General features: G+C 46.3%; 1 protein-coding gene across 3 annotated transcripts in view; it reads left to right on the top strand.

Annotated features, from left to right (window-relative positions):
• The window catches only part of AHCYL2 (adenosylhomocysteinase like 2), a 183,121-nt gene extending 163,555 nt beyond the window's left edge, over positions 1–19,566 (top strand). For all 3 annotated transcript variants that reach the window (XM_067534980.1, XM_067534981.1, XM_067534982.1), the window contains exons 9-17: positions 3,365–3,428; positions 5,009–5,097; positions 6,756–6,826; positions 7,929–8,023; positions 9,359–9,457; positions 10,427–10,495; positions 10,583–10,661; positions 13,285–13,405; positions 15,482–19,566. In XM_067534980.1, coding sequence (XP_067391081.1) covers positions 3,365–3,428; positions 5,009–5,097; positions 6,756–6,826; positions 7,929–8,023; positions 9,359–9,457; positions 10,427–10,495; positions 10,583–10,661; positions 13,285–13,405; positions 15,482–15,488 — 694 coding nt within the window. In that variant the 3' untranslated portion in view covers positions 15,489–19,566. The remainder of the gene's footprint in view (positions 1–3,364; positions 3,429–5,008; positions 5,098–6,755; positions 6,827–7,928; positions 8,024–9,358; positions 9,458–10,426; positions 10,496–10,582; positions 10,662–13,284; positions 13,406–15,481) is intronic.
• Positions 19,567–20,436: the final 870 nt, after the last annotated feature.

The raw sequence follows: 20,436 nt of genomic DNA, 5'->3' as shown, positions 1-20,436 counted from the left end.
ATTCGCCTAACGTATAAGGTATCCCTCCGATTCCCGACAGCCAGAGTGGTGCAGGTGCTGATGGACAACACCGCAGCCATGGTTTACATAGACGGGCAGTGGGGAGCGCTCCCCTCGGCCCTCTGCAGGGACTCCCGGGAGTGAGGAACGAAGAGGCGGATAGCCTCAGCAAGTCATTCCTACCCCGCCACAATGGGCAGTTGCACCCAGAGGTGGTGGTGGTGATCTTCCAGAAGGGGGGAGTTCCCCAACTGGACCTATTCGCGTTGGCCTGGAACACGAGGTGTCCGAGGTTCTGTTCACTCTGGGATCACGTGATTGGGTCAATTTCTGACGAGTTCCTCATGAACTGTTGCACCCGGACCTGGACCCCCTGCACCTCACAGCCTGGAGGCCCTGTGACTGATGGAGGGAGAGAGAGCCTGCTTGGTGCAGGCCCAACAACTGCTTGGCAGCAGGAAACCTTCTACGCAGGTTGTGTATTGGGCTAAGTGGAAACGGTTTACCTCTTAGATGGCATCAGGCTAGACAGACTGCTCCAGACGCCTTAACAGGCGACCCTGGAGTACCTACTCCAGCTAAAGCTCCAGGGTCTAGCGCTGGCCTGGCTGAAGGTTCACCTGGCGGCCATTTCAGCCTTCCATCAGCAGCTAGAGAGGAGACCGTTGTTCTCCCACCCCACGTCGGTCAGGTCCCTCAAGAGGGTGGAGAGGCTTACCTGCAGGTCTGTGACCCGGGGCCTCCCTGGGATCTCAACCGGGTCCTCTCGAGACGCACGGGGCCCCCCTTTGAACCCATGGCTTCATGCCCCCTGCCCATGCCTTCAGGGAAGGTAGCCTTCCTGGTGGCCATTACCTCAGCTAGGAGGGTCTCCGAAATTAGGGCCTTGACCTCGGAACCCCCTTATACAGTATTTTATAAGGATAAGGTGCAGTGAGGCCACATCCAGCCTTCCTGCCCAAGTGGTTTCCCAATTTCATGGTAACTAAGATAATCATCTCCCCATGTTTCCTAAACTGCACGGTTCGGAGGAGAAGAGGAGATGGCATCTCCTCGCGGATTACATCATGCATCAAGTTCTGCGACCAGCAGGCGAGGGTGTCCCTCCCAGGAACCATCACAGCGCATTCAACCAGGGCTCAAGCGCCATTGCCCAGCAGGTGACAGAGGACGTGGGATTTGGCAGAGCGGTGCTCAGGGCAGCTCACCGGTAACTCCTACCCACCTCCAAGGTACTGCTTGTTAGTCACCTATAGTGGAATGGACATGAGCAAGCACTTGAAGTAGAAAACAGGGTTACTTACCAGTAACTGATGTTCTTCGAGATGTGTTGCTCATGTCCATTCAACACCCACCCTCCGTCCCCACTGCCGGAGTTGGCAGAAAGAAGGGACTGAGGGGGCGTAGGGCCGGCAGTGCCTCATATACCGTGGCATGTGTGCGGGGCTCCAGGGGGCACCAGAGCCGACCCTACGGGATCTGCTAAGGGGAAAAAGGTTCCGGGAACTATGCACGGAGGCGTGCACTCACCTATAGTGAAATGGACGTGAGCAACACATCTCGAAGGACATCGGTTACTGGTAAGTAACCTAGTTTTTCATTTCTTGTAGGAACACAAGATTTGCCTTAGTGACTCAGACCATTTGTCCATCTAATCTGACGTTCCATGTCCTTCATTGACTAAAACCTAATGTTTCAGTGGAAGGCAGAGATTTCCCAATCTTGTACCTCGTCAGTAGTGCTCACACTGTGCAAGGGAACTGGGACAAAGATCCTTCTGACCCTTGTGGTGATCAGCTGATGCCTTAAATCAGAAGATTTGCTCCCATCAGCACTGCAAATGCAGCCACAGCAGTGGACTCTGCCTGCGTCAGTGAATCTTGTGCTTTCGTTTTTCCCCTTTCCTTGGCTGCATGAGAAGGGTGGTCTTGTGACGAAGGCACTGGCCTGGACTCAGGAGATCTGAGTACAATTCTTAGGTTGGCCATACACTCACTGTCTGACCTTGGGCAGCTTGCTTAATCTCTGTGCCTCAATCCACCATTTGCAAAAAGGGGATGATATTTCCCTGCCTTCCTGCGATGTTCAGGATGGATTGATTGTATCTGACCACTTTATAAACTGTAGTGGCGCAGGGCATATTGGTACCTAGATATCGAGTGACTTATCTCAAAGTCTGTGGGCTCTTTTAAAGTAGTTTTGTGAAACTACATTGTTCTTAGGACTAATGCAATGTTTTGTATAACTATTGTTACTTACATTGTAGCAGCACGTAGGAGCCCCGTCAGGGATCAGGGTTCGATTGTACTAGACAAAATACACATGTGTAATGAAAACACTGTCCCTGCCCCAAAGGTCTTACAGTCTAAGGAAGAATTGCTTCCAGATGTTTGGCATCACAGGATGTAACATTATGTGCATGTGTGTGTATGTAATGTGTTAATTATCAGTGACTGTTTGCAATGTAGAACTTCAAAGCCACCTCCTTATTATCTTGCTGAGTCATGTTGAATTGTAATCGACGTAAGTAAATTGAGATCTAAGATAAAGCCTCGCTTACACCTCTTAAATTTGGCCAGAGAAAATCTGTGCAAGAGTGCAGCTAAATCTGCAGGGATTTCTGTCTAAATTCAGTGGGAAATGTAAGAGAATTTTGCCTTCCCTGTACTGCTAACCTACTTACTTGCATGCTAAAAATAGACTATAATGTAGGACACTCTTAGGGAGATGCTAAGAGGAAACAGACTGGAAGGAAGAGTCTTGTTTCTACAAATCATCAGAATTGTGCCAGGAAACCGCTGTTTGTCTGCTCCTTCTATAGCAGTCTCCTCTGAGTATAAGGCAGGGCCACTCCCAAGATTCAAAAGATCCTCTGGGTGCCATTGTATAGGAAATTCTCCTTCAGTCTAGCCCCATGCCTTGTCTGGTAGCTCTCTGTGCTGCTGTGGGGAAGACTGGTTCTGGAGGGGCCTTGAGGTTCCCACTCTGTGACCCCTGGGAGAAACTATGGGCCAGATTTTGCCCTTGAAATACACGCATGTAATTCCCCTTGAGATCAAGTGATGTACACATGTATCCATTTGGCCCACTATACTTAGGGAAGAAAACTGGGGTTTTTCCAGTCATCCTGTTGAAAAGGAGTATGATCCGCGCACCAAATGGAGTGTTGTCTGTGTGGGGGAATAGTTGTTAGAGGAAATTTCACATCAGCTGAGCCCAAAAAAACTATCCGTCAGTAGTACTGATTTTATTTGTGAGAGGTTATCATTGTCACCCGTTAAATACTGGCATTTGTTTCGTTTTATGCCCTGGCATGGGAGTTGTGTCTAAAATCCATTATTTTAATTCTTGCACTTTTCCTTAGCCTTAAAAGGACAACAGACATGATGTTTGGAGGAAAGCAAGTGGTGGTCTGTGGCTATGGAGAGGTAACACTTTAATATTTCATCACACAGAATTTGCTTTGTGTGTTATATCAAGCAGCTGCTGCATGTAAAATTCAAGCTTTCCTTTCCGTGGCTTGGTCCTAGGGTGCTTTGTAACTACATGGCTTCTGTCTGCATCTGCAGTTATCTTAAAGCATGCTTCTAAAGATAATGGGCCCATTTAGACAAAAATGAAGTCGTTAGCCCCGTTTATTCCCTCCCACCCCCCGCTACAATTTATCTACGGTCAAGAAAGGTCAATTAATCCATTTTAATGTTGACCTGCCAATGAACCTTCTCCCCTGATCTGGAGGGATCATCTCTAGAGTGACAGTGGAGAGTTCAGTCTCCATACTCTCTCCTCCCCTCAACTCCCAGCTTGGGCTGCCAACATGTTGACTAGTAGTTAGTGGCGATTAAGGTGAGGTGTATTCTGATCTGGACTGAGAACCCCCAAGTAATTTCACCTGAGCCACTGAACCAGACATCAGGTGGTTTGACTGTGATCTCAGAGTTGAATGCACATGGTGATCACATGTTCCAGTAAACCCCTGGAATGATTGCACAATCAAACACGTTGGGGAATTCTTGGCAAGTCAGCCATGCCCTTGAATTCCCCTATCAGGTTTTCTGTGTGTGTAAAGGGTAAAGTTAGTTAACGCTGGGAGATTAAAACATTAATATTGCACCATCCAAATAGATTAAAGGTTGTAAGAGACCTATAGATCTGGTCTGCGCTTAAAACTTAGCCACGGAGCTTAGGGATGTGAAAGGTCCACCCCCTAAGCATTGTAGCTATACTAACCTAGCCCCTGGTGTAGACACAGCTAAGTGCATGAAAGAATCTTCCGTCAACCCAGTTACCGTCGCTCGAGGAGGTGGAGTTCCCACAACGATGGAAAAACCTGTTTCGTCACCGTAGTCTGTATCTACGCTATGGGGTTACAGCGGTATAGCTGTGGCCAAGTAGCTATGCCACAGTAGTATAGACGTGGCCTTAGATTTCCCGAAGGTAAGAAGTTTGGTGGTTTTTTTAATGCACCAGTCTTGCTGCTTTCTGGGGTGGGGTGTATGAAGAAAAGAAAGTGTGGTGCTGAAATGGAATTTTTCCATCATCTGGTTATGGTGTGACTAAAGTTGGAGCCTGATCCAGTTCCCTAGCATTCCTGGAGTTAAACTGAACCCAGAATTTTAATGCACCACTCTCTAGTACAGGCCACAAAGTTTGGGGTGGATCCAGCCTTGTTTAAAGCCTGGTTGAATTTGGCTCTAGGGTTTTGCTTTGGGCCCTATCTCTGGCAGCACTGCAGCAAAGTTAGCTCCGGTTGGTTACGCTCCATATGTCAAGGGCCGCCCCAACCCGCCCTCCCCCTCCTCCCTTCCCCCCGTGTGTTAAATTCATCATAAAGGTTACAGCAGCGGGGTGTGGCTTGGCTGCCATACAGAGAAGAGAGTGGATTTGCTCTTACATTTGTAAATTGGGAGATTTTCACCTTTCTGTAGGGAGCAGGCTGTACTTATGCTGTGCACCGTGGAGCTATTGGCTTCTCATCCTCTGCCGTCGGGCTGTTCTCCCTCTGCAGGTTGGAAAGGGCTGCTGTGCTGCTTTGAAGGCCATGGGCTCCATAGTGTATGTGACAGAGATCGATCCAATTTGTGCCCTACAAGCCTGGTAAGGGGCAGTGGGGAGTCTGGTTCCTTCCATGGGTCTTACTCACTCACCGTAAGACAGATCCTGTCCGCATGAATCACTCTCTGCAGTAGTACTGAAAACAACTTTGTCCCAGCTGCACGGGTTCAGGGTGACCCATTGCTCATAGCTGCTATCAGTAAGGGGTCACTTTCCTCAGGAACAGCCTGCTAATCTGTATCCATTGATAAGACAGCTCAACTATTAGAGATAGCAGACGTTTTAAGAGACAGTTGAAGGTTTAGAGACTGCCAGAGTGTTATGGATTTTAGTGATATCAGAATTTTAACTCTGAATATCATACTTTGCCCCTATTTGTGTTCAGTGGGGGAGTCCACTGAAGGAATGTGTCAGTTTCTCAGATCATCCAGTTACAAACCACACATTACAAATCCTGGTGCTGTAGCTGGGACTGAAAACACATAGCTATCCCCTCACGCGTGGATGTTGCAATTATCTCTGGCCTCATTTTCTCCAAATGAAATCTGGCTTATTGCGGAGATGCCACTTATGCTTAAGAACTGCAGTAAAAAGGAGTTGGAAAGGAAAGGTAATCATTTTGCAAAGTACCAAAAGCTTCAGGGCCTCGTTTAAACACACCAGCCTCTTGCCTTCTAACATCAAACTTCCAAAGTGTGGTCATGGTCAGAAAAGTAACTAATCAGCTTTGCTTACTCAGCAGATCTGATCCATGCAGCCTTAATCCTATCTGCTTGGCAACATGCACAAACTTGCAAGAGACAATCCAACTATAAGAGAGTAAGCTGCAGACCATTCTGCTTCATGCATCAATTTATTGTTAATCTGATTGCTTCATATCAACAATAAACCTAGTACTGTACAAGTCACAAAGATAGACCGACCTTTCCTTGATGATTTCACCCTCTAAAAGACAGCCATCAAGACAGGATGGGAAACACACAGAAACCCAGAGGAGGAAAAAACTTGCATTTGTTTTTTATTGTAAATATGATCATATACTTTATAGGCAGCATAGTGGTGACATCGGAGAAGGAATTTTAATGAGGGGGATGACTCTGCAAACTCAGGTTTTGATGGTCATCATGGAAAAAAAAAATCTAAACCCAGGTGTTTCAAGCCAGAGGGCCTAAAGTTACATTCCTAAATCCATACTTAGGATCATAAAGAAATATGGCCTTGTTTTCAGATGTGCTGACACCTGCAATTCCCACTGAAGTCAGTAGGAGCTGTGTCGGCCACTAATTTTGCTCCCTAAATATGGAGTTAGAAGGCTAATATTAGACACCTAGGTTTGAAAATGTTTGACCTAATTTCTTTATTATTTATAGTGATGGATTTTCAGATCCCAGCTGCAGTTTGTAGGGCTGAAATGCCATTTTACAATATACTTGAGACTCTTTGAACTGAAATGATTGACAGAGAACATGGAACCCACAATGTCACTTTCAGTGGGTCACTATCCCCGTTACAACCCCATTTAAGGTCCTTCGAGACAGCACAGTTCTTGATGCTACTACAAGTCCCTCAGTGTGCTGCATCAGGGATCCCAATCCCTGGCTCCAAAGGGTTAATGTTGGTAGCTGAGACTCGCATTGTTTGAATCTGGTATATTTCAGCCAATCCCCAGATTCCATATATTTTTCCCTCTCCTCTCTCAGCATGGATGGATTCCGCCTTGTGAAACTCAATGAGGTTATCAGACAAGTTGACATTGTCATCACCTGCACAGGTATGTATGTCACAGGGCAGCAGGACTAGCTGTAAGATGAAATGCACTCGATCTGCTGGTCAGACCCATCCCACTGGATGGGGACAGTGATAGAGGAAAAATAATGGGTACTGATGGAATACTTGTAAAGGTGCTAACTCCCAGCAGCCAATTATAGTCCTCCAAGCAAGGAGGCGCTTTCACATTAGTTGCTGGCCAATAACCCATGCGCTGTCATTGGCTGCTGGAGCTTTGGCTCTGCCCACAACAGTCCAGGAACACGTTAAATCTGTCGCTTTTAGTTTGCTGGGGCAACAGCAGCCCAAAAAGCTGCATGGAGTTATGAAAAAGGGCCAGTGTACAGCTGTCCGCACCCAACAAATACTGGAGCAGGTTGTCGAGGCTGCTTCAGGCTGCACCCACAACCAAGAGCTGTGTATGTCCAGTATGGTGAACACCTTAGCTCACATGAAGTGACAAGCGGCTAAGGTACATGAGACTTCGACCTGCTTGTTTCTAAATCCTCGCAGAGTTGGTCTTCGCTAGGCACCTAAGAGTTCAGATGCTCATGAGAACAATGAGAAGCCTGGGCACCTGCAAAGCTGGGCTAGACGTTTTCTTGAGAGCAGGCTCGCTGCCGTCCTCTTCACTGAGAAGTTCCCGGTACTTCCTCATTGCCGAAATACTGGGAGGACACTCGAGCTATTTTAGTCCTTCCTGTTCCAAGCAAACTACAGCCCAGAAGTACCATGGGTCAGCAGAACAGAATATATGGGTACAGGCACTGGAGGGGGAGCTAATTCAGACCACAGAGAAAGTTGAATTTGAGTTTGGAGTGGAAGTACCGGGGGAGCAGGGGTTGTTAGTCTGTTACTTTATCTGAATGGATTCGTGCATCCCTCTTGTTTGCTGGGCAGAGCCTGGGTCATACTTCAGTTAGTATGTGTATGTAATAAATACAATTTTCATTCTAGTTTTTCTTAAAATTCATGAAAAATTAGTGCCTTTTTCTAGAACTTCTCATCCTGTAAAACCCAGTTGGTTGGAGTGGGCTATGTAATGGTGAACACACTGTCACTATGTCAGCATTCGTATGAATTACCATATATTTCTGGGTTTAAAGGTAACAAGAACGTAGTGACAAGAGAACATCTAGACAGAATGAAGAACAGTTGTATTGTGTGCAACATGGGACATTCCAATACTGAAATCGATGTGGTAAGAACTGGTGTGTTTTCTGGTGCAGGTCCTGGGAGAGGGTTTCTTACATTCATGTCATCGGTTCCCCTCATCCTCCTAGCTCTCATGCCATTGACGCTCAGCAGTGTTGAAAGCTTCTGAGATCAGTCAGTAATCTGAGAGCAGTGGTGCCTGACCAGTGCTAGTTGTTCTGACAGACTGGGCTGCAGAATAAGCTAGATCCTCCATCCATACCAACTGTTTTGTGCTGCCAAAAATGGCTTTGTCGCTACAGTGAGGTTCTCAAAGGAGTCAAAAGAGCTGAGCCCAAACTAGTTTAGCTTCAGAAATAAAGCCTGGAAGAGTACAATGGCCCTTTTTCCTCCTGCTCAGTAGCCAGCTAATGACAGCAGCACTTCTCTTGCTACTAATCTATCTGCTTTCACATGTTTAAATCAGTAAGGGTTTTGCTGAGGCTATATCTACACTGACGGTGGCAAAGTCGCCGCTGTCATATCGACTTATCTGGATCGACTGAGCGGTCAGTGAAGACCCGCTCAGTCAATCCAGAAGTCGACGTACTAAAACCACCACCTCAAGCAGCGTAGCGCTGCGTCGATGGGAACGCGGTTCCCGTCGGCGCAGTGCAGTGAAGATGGCGCGCAGAAGAGAAGCACAGAAATCTACGGGAGTTACGCAAGTTCTTTGCGTAACTCCCGTCGACTGCCGCTGAATCGCCGAGGTAAGTGCAGACCGAGCCTGAGTCTTACAAATCGGTGGTTTATAACTGCCTCTGATTGGAATTTAGCACACTGCTTGTAACCCAGGTGCAAATTATGCCGATTACTTTACAGAACGTTAAATCGGCTCATCTGTGTTTGGAGAGAAGCGGGACAATAGAATCATCCCTCCCTTGCAGTGCGGGTCCAGAAGGGGTTTGTTGCTGTATTGAAAGCAGGCCCATAGCAGAAAGACTTGTTTTGCCCATAGACACGTGGTTACAGTCGTCATTTCTCTGTACCCTGCTGCCAGCCACCATGTTGCTGGTGTCACTTTCTTTCCAGCTATGAGTGGGTCTAGTGTCCGTGACTGTAAATCCATTTTCATCCAGCTTTTTAGCTGGCTTTGCAATCAGAAGAATTCTTACAGCTGCTGTTAGAGCTCCAGCCTATGATAAATTAATAACTGCCCCATATAATGTAGGATTCATAAAGGCTCCATTGAAGTGAGACAGAGAACAGACCTGGAGGAATCTATAAACCCAGAACAGTGTCAGTGGAGGATCTTTGTTACTTCCCCTCTCCCTTGCTGCCCTGTAGCTGCTGTTTTCTGATGTTTTGCCAGCGCGTGAACTGTTTAAATGCTTTGTTTCAGGCAAGCTTACGTACGCCTGAGCTGACCTGGGAGAGGGTGAGATCTCAGGTAGACCATGTCATCTGGCCAGATGGGAAGAGGATAGTGCTGCTGGCAGAGGTAAGTAGCACGTGAAGGGTGGGGACTATCGCCCTAGTGGGCTGCCTCGGTAAAGAGACCAAGGGTTGAATGGGGCACAGAGCACAAGAGACTCTGGAGATCGCTGCATGGACCTAAGCAACTCACCAACATCTCATTGGGTAGAAGGGTTTGTTAACTCCAGAAGCCCTGTTGTGTCTGTCCCTCTGGCATGTTGTGTGATCCAGACAGCCCCACAGCCCACTCCCCACAGCAGCCCACCCACTGGCATGTCGTCAGATGTCATTCCTCTGACATTGTTTGACTGAGCTTTTAACCATCACTGGCGACTCAGCAGTGGAGATTCAAATGAGGACTGGTGGGCACATGAGCTATCTATGTTTGCTTTCCCTAAGGCTACAACCCGCTGCTAAGAAAGTTGCCTCCAAATATTTCCTTTGGCTTTCACAAAGGAACAGGTGGCTGCATTCCCCTGCATGTCTTTCTCTCTTCCTAAGCCTGTTCCACCCGGGTTGTGATCTCCTCAGCTCTTACAAGCTAAATGGGGCCTGGCTAGTCAGTGCTGGTTGGGAAAGAAAGCGCTGGCAGCTGCACGGGGATGCTGGCGATTCACCAGGTTACATCTTCTGGGCATGGGGTTGGCAAGCTGCTGCATTTCTGAAGGTGCGGGCTGTCGGGTGATTCCATGGTCCTTTTCACACAGATACAGGGGCTTGGTCCTGGTGTCTCAGGTCCAACGGGAGTTTGCTACCTCCTGTGCCTCTAAAGCCGCCTGCAGGTTCCATTGGGAAGAAGATTTCTCGCTTCTGTTGAGTGGTGCTCTGTGCTCTTAAAGGACAGCTGTGCACCACCCCAGCGGGGCAGCATTTAATTGATGGTTTGAAGCAGTTTCTATGGGCTTTTTATAGATAATCAACTTCTTTTGGGATCCCCCAGGCTGAAAGGTACAATACAATGTGAATTAAGGAGCTTATTCATTTTATTTCTCAGGGCCGTCTGTTGAACCTGAGCTGTTCCACTGTTCCCACCTTTGTATTGTCCATCACCGCAACCACGCAGGTGAGCAGTACTTGGGGTGAGCAAGAGGCGTATTTTGCTCCATGGTACATGGGGGTTACTCAGCCAGATGTGTTGTTTTTTCCCCAGGCTCTGGCTTTGATAGAACTCTACAATGCCCCTGAAGGGCGCTACAAACAGGATGTCTACCTGCTGCCTAAGAAAATGGGTAAGGGTGTTCCCGTCACCTCATCTTTGCTTTCACTGAGCTGGAGCAGGGTGGGGGCGCTCAGTGGCTTTTGGAGACCTGGCTTCATCCTCGCACATTCTGGTGGGTTTTGTATCTGAGTTTTTTCCCCAATATTGGGATTGGTGTTGAGAGCAAGAATAGGGAGGCCGCCAGAGGGGTTCTGTTCTTGGCTCTGCAGCTGTGACCGTGGCAAGTTGCTCTAACTGTCTTTTATCAAATGGTATCTCGCTACCCTACCGCACAGCGGTATCTGCTAGAAAGCAGAGTGAGGTTATTGGCTGACGGAAGTAGTGAGTCAGGCCCTACTTAATTCGCGTTCATTGTAGTGAAGAAGCTACACAGTTTCAGGGTGGAATTCAGTCTCCCTAAGAGACTCTTCTGTTTTTCAAATCCAGAGATGTCTTCATTCTTTATGGCAGTGACCATACAACTCGCATAGCTAGCCAAACATCTGGGACTCTCAGAGCAGTTCCCCTTCATTACTTGGGTCTCCTGACTCCAGAACATATGTTGTTCTGATATGAACATTTATTGTCATCTGAAAGATGTGTTAATGCTTCTGGAAGTAGCGTGAGGATAAGATAAGTCTCAGTAGGAAATGTGTGGATTACTAGGCAGCTTGAGAGGTAACGAGGGGTAACGTACTTCGTGTTTTATAGCACCTGACATCTGAGATGCCAAGAACTTTTTACATGTGTTTATTAGGCTGCCTCACCCCATGAAGTAGGGAAGCATTATCTCTGTTTTACGCATGGGGAACTGAGGCAGAGAGGCAGATGACTTGCTCAAAGACACTCAGTGATTCAATGGCAGACCCCAGGAGTCCAGCCTCCCGTTCCCCTGCTATGGCCAGTGGACAAACTCTGTGAGCTGCAAGGATTTTGCAGCAGCTATTTTTTACTCTCTTCCTTCAGCTGGGCTAGGCAGGTGTAGTTCTTTTCTAACTGTGTTTAGAAGAATCACACATTTTTCTCAGGGATAAGAAGTTGTATTCAGCTTGGAGGTCGTTCGTATTGATGTCAAGATCTATTGAAATGGCATAGCCCTTCTCCCTGTAAAGGTGAACAGCAGTGCTTGGGTTTAAAAAGAAGTTTCTTCCTTCACTTTTCGGCCCAAGCCACCAGTACTGAGATCCAATGTCTTTTGCAATGCTTGATGCATCCACTAAGGTTGACTCAGGCAGACAAATGAAGAAAGAAACACTTTAAAACTACTCTTTTCCTCTGTGTTTGCATATGGCATGTTAACACCTACAAGGCCAGACCCTGCACTTCTTACAGGGGCAAAATTCCCCTAAAGGTCAGGATGGGGCACGTTGGGTATTTCTATACAGCAATATAAGCCTAGGGTTAGTGGGACTCGAGTCAGCTGAGCCATGTCAGGTAACCCTAGGCTTGAGCATCTACACTGCATTTGAACCCTAGGGAAAGGGATTTTCTGACCTGTGCTGAACTTAGGGCTCTGGCATCCACATTGCAATGCACAGATCCAGTCAAAGTAACCATATCCCAGAGTGCCTAGCCCCCTCCCACCCGCCCATCAACACTCTAGCCCTAGGAACGTGGCACACTGTGGGAAAACTCTACTGCCCACCCTGTTTCCTAACTGAGACTGTGTTATTGATGGGACTCGGGTGCCCCCAAGGAGCACATGAGCACGTAAACTGCCTAATTCGCTCCTTTGGTGGCTGTCTCGGTAGAATGGCGCCAGTCTGAGAAGGCCTTATACTGAACTGACATCTAATCTGAGAACGGGGCGCTCCAGCGCTAGGCACAGTCCCAGAGGCAGGAGAATGCCCATGTGCAGCTGTTCTGAGGAGAATTCGGACATCAGTCTCAGAGCTGTCAGACTATTAAAACAAAACCTGGCAAGCCGTAATTCGCACAATGGCACGTTCAGTGGAGGGGTTTTTGGTTGGCTGGTTATTTTATTTATTGTTATCTGGTTGAGGTGTAGAGTGCTCCAGAACCCCCTGGGGATCCCCTACCCCTGTCCCCAGTGCAGGGCACCCAGGCAGCTGGCCCCCAAATCTGGCCCAGGAAGTGACCAGGAAGCAGCTCTCTTTGCAAAAAGCTTCTTCTGATCGGTCTCCATCGAAAACCCTGCAGGCTGTCTGGTGGTGTGCTTGCAGACCAGTGTTCAGCAGACAGTGGGTTAACAGTGAGCTGAGCTGCTGCCCTTTGCAAAGGGAGGTGTGGCTTCTGTTTGCAGTAGACTGCACCAGGGATTGTGGGCAGAGAAAAGACCAAGGAAGGAAGTTGCCCAAGGAACTCTGGGATAAATCCAGAAGATTTCCAGAACCAGAGTCAAGCTGAGGCTATGTGCACACAGGAAAGCAAAAGGGTCCTAGCTTAACACAGACTTGGACCCTCCAGCTCTGCAGGGTTCTGGGATCCTAGGTTCAAGCCCTAGGTTAACACAATTGGTGTGTGGACGCAAGGAAGGCTCACGCCCGGGTTTACATTGCTGTGTAGACAGACCCATAATCTGTTACAAGTTCTTACATGAAATGCAAAAGCCTTTTTGGTTTGTACATTAGGGGGAGGGACCCATGGGATTCGCTGTGTTCAGGCTAATTTTCCAGGGCTTGAATCTGTTTCAGATGAGTATGTGGCAAGTCTTCATCTTCCAACGTTCGATGCACATCTGACAGAACTAACAGATGAACAAGCAAAATACCTGGGACTAAATAAAAATGGGCCTTTCAAACCAAACTACTACAGGTACTGGCTTTAACCACCTTATTTCTTTCTCTCTCATGTAATCTACGCACACACATCCATGTATATGTGGGTATCAGCTCAACCCTATATATATGAGGAAGAAGAATCACCACGATTAAGCATTTAATTCCACTGGTACCCTGAGAAGGGTTCCTGGCATCCTGGCAATTGCCTATTGCCCAGGTACATCAAGACATGATATCAAATGGTGGAGGTACAGAATGAAGGAAATCAGACCATGCACGATCAGCTCTGACACACACAATGCTTGGCATGAACTGAGGCAGCCTATTGTATCTGGCAGAAGCTGTCATCCTAAAGTGGCAAATCTCACAGAAACACCATCCAGCCAACTCAAATGACAAATTGTTTTTAAAGTCTGACAAGCACAAAATGGTACAAAGCAGCATTTCTGCTAGTGTCCCTGGGGAGGGTTTCTGGTGCAGTACAGACTTCAGCACTGGAACCTCATCTATTGCATTGTGGGCTAGATTGCCATACTTATGTGCATAACTCCCATTTGTGCCTTTGGAAACGTACCTTGGTATGTTTTAACTCTTGTTTCTGTCGGCCTTGGAATGTAATCACTGGGAGCGAGGGCTGACTTTTTCAGGGTCTGCACAGATCTGGATATATCGACAGTGCTCAGTAAAAATATAAAGGCTTCATTATGACACCTCAGATTCTCTCTCTTCCAGATCAAAGTATTAGGAAATCTTCTGATTCATTTAAGTTCCTTCATCCTTTTTACAGGTGGGATGCGGAGGGGTTTGCACCCTCACAGCTCAGTTTGAGTTTGTGCGATGGGGTTTGCCAGAATATGCTCCTTTTGCCTTATGAACCCCAGAGTTTAACAGCAGTGTACAATGCACAGCACGTCAGTGTTGATATGAACATTACAGGATTGCCATCAGAGTTAGAGGTGGGAAGGACCTGCAAAATGTCAGTGAATCCTCTTTCCCATTCTGCGATGTGTTCCCGTCCAACGTTAAGTATAACAAGCTGTGGGGCTTCGGCCATTTCTAGATCTTTTCAATAGGGACTCAGTCTAAATTTCTCTTTGCCCAGTTTCACATAGTACTGATTTGTTGAGCCCCAACAATGAGCTGGGCTTTGTACAGGACACAGACCATCTCGGCCTCAAAGTGCTTGCAGTAGTCTTGGATATGGAGAAGTTAGGAGACGCGCAGGCGGGTCACACACAAAAGACAAGGGGTGAAATTTTCAAAAACGTCTAAGTCCCATATTTTGCAGCGACTTACGCACTTAGATTCATAGAGTTTATAGCCCGAAGGGGCCATGAGATCATCTAGTCTGACCTCCTGCATAACCCAGGCCATTAGCTTTCACCCCATTACCTCAGTACTACGGCCAATAACTTGTGTTTGACTAAAGCATATCTTCCAGAAAGGCGGTCAGTCTGGGGTTTGAAGACACAGGCCAAGAATCCACCATTTCTTCTGGTACTTTGTTCCAGGGGTTAATCACTCTCACTGTTAAAAATGTATGCCTTATTTCTTACTCAAATTTGTCTGGCTTTAGCTTCCAGCCACTGGTTCTTGTTCTGCCTTTCTCCGCTGGATTAAACAGCCTTTTGCTACCTGGTATTTTCTCCCCATAAATGTACTTATACACTGCAGTCAAATCACCTCCCAATTTTCTGTTTGATAACCAACAAATTGGGCTCGTTCAGTCTCTCACAGGAAGGCATTTTCTCCAGCTCTGAAGCAATTTTGTTGGTTTTTTTTCTGCATTCTTTCCAGTTTTTAAACCATCCTTTTGTAAAGCTTTTCAGTCAGGTCATTAAAAGTCAGTGGGACTTAGGGGCTTTTGAAAATTGTTCCTGAGTCTGAAATGTAAAGTCAAAGGGCCTTGCAGGTGAGTACAAGATGTCTACATTTGATGTGGTGTTCAAGGGAAGAAGAGGTTATTCCCTCCTAAACAATCTCCTTCCTCCTCTGCATTTATACCCATTAAATCGTTACCCTCTGTCTGGCCCTGGCAGTGATCAGGAGCAATGTACAGGTTCATACATCATGGCTGACTGACAGAGCATTATTTCTCATCTTTTTTCAGGTATTAAGTTTCTGCAGCAGCAGCCAGAAGTAAAAAACAAGAATCCAAGCCTTTTCTCAACTGTTGTACAGGATGAAACAGTACAAGCTTCTTAAGTTAGAGCTGGACTTGCTCACATAGTAGACCGTGTGTTAGGTTATTTATTTATTAAACTAGAGTACTGTACGTGCGGCCTCTGCCAATGGTGTTTTTTACTGCCATGGGACTGTGAGATGGTTGATTTTTGGTTTTTGGGAGGTGGGAAGCAAGGGGGGGAAGAAGAATCTGGCTGAATTTTGTTGCAAAGTATCTGTTAGCTTCAAGTAATCCATTATCGCTGTATGTCTATTTTAATATACAGGGGGTGGAAGACCATGCATGAGGCGAGATTTGAGATCAGATTTCAAGGTTGCACGTTACGTTAGTACCTTAATGTCCAGTAACTTAATTTCAGGGTTGCACATTTCCTTTGTACCTTAACATTTCTTACAGGGAAGCAGAATCTGGGACAGTCCCAAGCAGTGGCCATGGGTTTGCAGGGCAGGAGGCTCTCTGATGTTTTGTTTCCATGCCATGTTAAAATGAAACTAGCACAAGCCTGTTTGCTCTAGACGTTGCTGACAAGACTGTTGCTGCCTTAGTAGTGAAACACTAAATCTTGCTAGCAGCCACTGGGGAAAACTTCCTAATTCTGCTTCTTGTTCAAGGGCAGGCTTTGGTAACAACCCAAAGTGAACTTTGCCTTAGCACAGTGGGACGCTGTAACCAAGAGCTCAGTCTCTAGCGTCTGCTGGAGAATCCCATTAGCCTGAGTTAGGAGTCTGAGAGGCAGAGATGCAGCCAGTGATGAGTTCACACCAGCGGAATTAGACCCAATGACACACCATTCTTCAGCGGCTTTGCAGTATTTTTCTGCAGTTATGATGAGTGCCAACATTTTACAAGTCAACCAAAGCTATGTTTCTCATGGCGCAATTGTGTGACAGCTCGTGCTCGTGCTTGTGGAACAGTCTTGTAACTCTGCCGACAAATGCTGCTTACGTTTCGAGGTAGCTCTTTGAGACAAAACTCAGAAGCTCACTGTTCACACACTGCTGCAGAAGGATGCGGTAAAACAAATCAGTCCTGAGGACCGTTCTTGATATGATCCTTCTCCGACTGGAATTTCAGTCCTCTTTGGAAGTGACTTCTATGTATAAAAGCACCTGTTTAATGGAAATGTTTCCCAGACTCCCATCTATTCGAGTCTCATTTTCAAATATTCATTTGTTCAGTGAATGAATTCTAGGGAATCTTATTTGGATTTATAAGCACCAGGCCCCAATCAAGTGCCATGAAGTATGCTCTGTCCTGAAATCTAGGTGATCTATGTAGAGTTCACAATCACAGTCACATTTATGTCTTGTCAACTCTTGCTGTATTAGACAGAACTGATGGAAGATAAATATGCCTCAGCTACTTGTTTTAGCCCAAGATGTCCTGCCTGGATGTTACATACAAAAAACCAGACACATGTCAAGGTAATTTTTAAAGTTGCCATGTCTCACCACCGTCATTGAAGACATGTTCCTTTTTTTAAATTTCGGGAACTACAAGTGATACTTACCAAACTTCCACTGAGGCATTGACCTGTCAGCCTAGGCTTCTATCTTCCATGCTCACCACCATGGTATCTGAGCACCTGATCAAGTGACGATTCTTGTTTTGCCCTCTCTGAATCCTTGGCCATTATGGATGGGAAATGTTTCTTTATGGCATTGTGTTCTCACACACACAAGACGAATTGTGGTCTACAGCCAAGTCAGAGAATCATCCAAAATTAGAGATGAAGACCACCTAGATCAGCTTGTCCAATGCCATGATTGTTCCTTACAGTAAATTTTCCTAGTATGCTGTTTAGTCCAATTTTAAATATCGCAGGGGATGGAGAAAGTTCTAGAGTTAAGTAGAAAGTTTTAGACAAGCTATTGGAAGTGTTATTAGACTGTCTGTGGGAGGCATCATAGAATGATCCCCCGTCACGTATCAGTCTTCAGCTCTGGGTGGATTTTATTCAGATCCTGAGACTTTCAGAAGAGACCACTTAACTATTTTTAAAATGCAAGTTGAGGGTATTAATTTTATTACTTTGGTTGAGTAACCTATTCTGCAGCAATCCAGCTGTATCTTGAAGTCACTTTGGTTGTTTCTAGACATGTGGGGTGAAATCCTGGCCCCATGAAAGTCAATGGCAAAAAATCTCCCTTTGACTTGAGAGAGGCCAGGATTTCACACCTAGACTGCACTGTCTGAATGGTGTCTATTTTTGGGCAAAAAGCCCCAGGAATGTATCTGCCCATGTAGCTCTTTATGATCCTGGCACATACGGGCTGCACAAGTGGCCAAGGATAAAGGAGAAATAATTTCTTAGCAGGAGCTTTTCTGTGTAGCAAACCAGTCGCAGCACCGTATCCCAACAGCCAAGAGTTGGGGATGTGTAACATGTCTGTGATTTAATCTGGAGTGTTATCTTGTCCTCCTCCCTTGGATCTGGTGTGGGATCAATGTCCATATATGATGCGTAGGTACATGTGTCTGACATGTCAACCCGCTCTTTATCTCACGTGCTCATGCCTGGCATGTGAGACTCCTTGTTAGACAAACGCTTGGCATCCACCCTGGCTGAACGCTCTGCGAGCCTGCATCTCACCTCTCTGACCGGAGCCCAGTTATATCGGGAGCAGAACCGTGTTCAGGACGTGGCTGTATGCCTGCTGGGACCACGATGCCGGTTTGAAATCTGATACCCTTAGCTAAGCCTGTACTTGGCTATCTTAGGACACCGTCGTTTATTTCCCAATACACACTCCTGTCAATGAAGTGGAACAGAGTGGGTGCAAATGTTCCACACTGACAAAGAAGGGACTTCCTTGTGTTCCTTTGTTCACCAGAGATCGTTGAATAAAGACGTGTGCACTTTTTATTTAGTTAGCTCTGCAGAAGTAAGGGAGCGTGGCTGGGTGTTCCCTGTGCAAACTAAGAGGCAGTCGTTGCTTAGTATCAGCTAGCCTTCTCACTTGCATGTCTGGGGCAGGGGCTGGAAGACCAGAGCATCCCATTCCTCTTTAGGCAGAGAGGCAGCCCCAGAGATTACAAACCCTGCATGCATTTCTGCTCAGAATCAAGACAGAGCATTGCAAGCTGGGAGGTGTAGCCTGGGTGCTTTACGGAAATGGAGCTTTTTAATCAGTTCCAAGTTGCCAGGGCTGCCGGGCGTCATTTGAGTACTTCCTACTCTAACATGTGGAACCAGTTCCTAGTTTTTCTCCAAGACTGTAGACAGCAGACTGGCCTTCCAGACTAGCACAGCGGCGCTACCAGCCTTCTCTTCTCTTTTTTATTTTGTGGGGAAGGCGACATTAGCCTAGCTCTGTTTTCTGGAGGGAAGCCAATTGGGAAATGCATCTGTGGGTCATACGTTGATCCAGGCACCCTTTGGAAAAATGGGGTCAGAAACACTGCTGACTCTGCCCCCAGGAAAATAACCATTCCACCCAAGTGACCCCAAGGTGCATCTCAGAAGGGTCGCTTACCTATTCCGTGTCTGTCACTAGCGTAGCATGTGGTGGTGCTGTCCTCATCAGTGAATTTGTTTGTGCTGATTTTAAGCTCATTTTATCTTGTGTAGCAAGAAGAAGAAAAAAATCATCCTAACTGGCTTTTTCCCCCTCTGATCTTTTAAAGATTTTCTCCACGTAGCTATGCCTTTTCGTAAGCTTTTTTGCTTGCTCGGCTTTTCCTAATCAATCTGGAATCCTACTCTGTGATCATCTCTAAATTAAGTGTAATAAGTTTTTTAAATGTAACAATTTTTTTTTTAATATTAGAAAAAGGAGATAGGCGACACCAGCAAAATCATATAAGGAAAATAATTCTGTTCTGAACTTTAGAAAGCAGGGGGAAAAAACAAACCAATCATCTGTCATAATTCTACAGAAAGGAAATAAAAACTCTGAGAATATAATTTTCAAAAGGATGTTTTAAATATTAATGTCTGAGTGATTGTATTAGATCAGCAATAAAGACTCTGTAATCTCAAAACACAAATAAAATGTTGCGAAATCAAATTGCCTCTGGAGTGTGTTCAAGTTGCAGGCCCTGGAGATGGTTGGAAGCATGGTGCAGAGAAGGTTACTAATCTCCTCAGCTTTTGTGACAGGCAGGTAACAGGATGTGCCTGTCCTCATCTCTGAAGTTTTCATTTGTATTTGTCACATTGCAAGCTACAAGTCAGGGCAACACCAATAGTTTTAATGAACATGTTGGCCACTAATGTTCTCTTCTAGCCCTTGAGTTTCTTAAAGTATTGTCATGGTCCACTTATTCTTAAATGTAATCGCTCAATTCACTCTTGCCTCTGCCAAGAGTCAAAGCCATCCACTAGCCACATATTGTATTAACAGCACTAGAGGAGTTATAAAAACTTCAACCGCTAGAAATCACAGATTCCTCTCTCTGGTTAGCAGGAACAGGTTTCCAGTCACGTTCTTCCTCCCAAGTTTTCGTTGTCTCAGATGCTTTGGCTCCTTCCTCTCAGCCCCATTTGCTCTGCTCCAATAGTTACACAGCCAAATCCATCCTCTACATACTGCGTGGAGTTTCCCTCCAGACTGATTCTGACAGAGGATCTGCCTTTATTTGAAGGCCCCTATCTATGTCCCTCCTTCCCTTCCTCCTGTAATGCAGTGGGTGTACCTATCCTGTAATTCCCAGCTCTATTATGTAGACAGTCCCAGAGGTGTGCAGGATGCTTTGCAAATGAAAATGACTGCTCTCTGCCCCGAGGAGCCTGCAATCTAAAAGAGAGAGCGTACGAGAAGACGAGGGTAGCAGCAACCACTTGGGAGATATCCAGAGAGTAAGGTCAAGTCGGGGCCTTGGTGGTTCATTGTTTTAAAGAAAGTGTTGGTAGGTTTGGGGAATATCGTCCCAGGACT

Source organism: Emydura macquarii, unplaced genomic scaffold, assembly GCF_026122565.2.
Source record: "Emydura macquarii macquarii isolate MOO-44397 ecotype Brisbane River unplaced genomic scaffold, CSIRO-AGI_Emac_v2 contig_3470, whole genome shotgun sequence".
In the NCBI taxonomy this organism is placed as follows: Eukaryota; Metazoa; Chordata; order Testudines; family Chelidae; genus Emydura; species Emydura macquarii.
The sequence above is the reverse complement of the archived record's forward strand: the minus strand, read 5'-3'. Positions and strand labels throughout refer to the sequence as shown.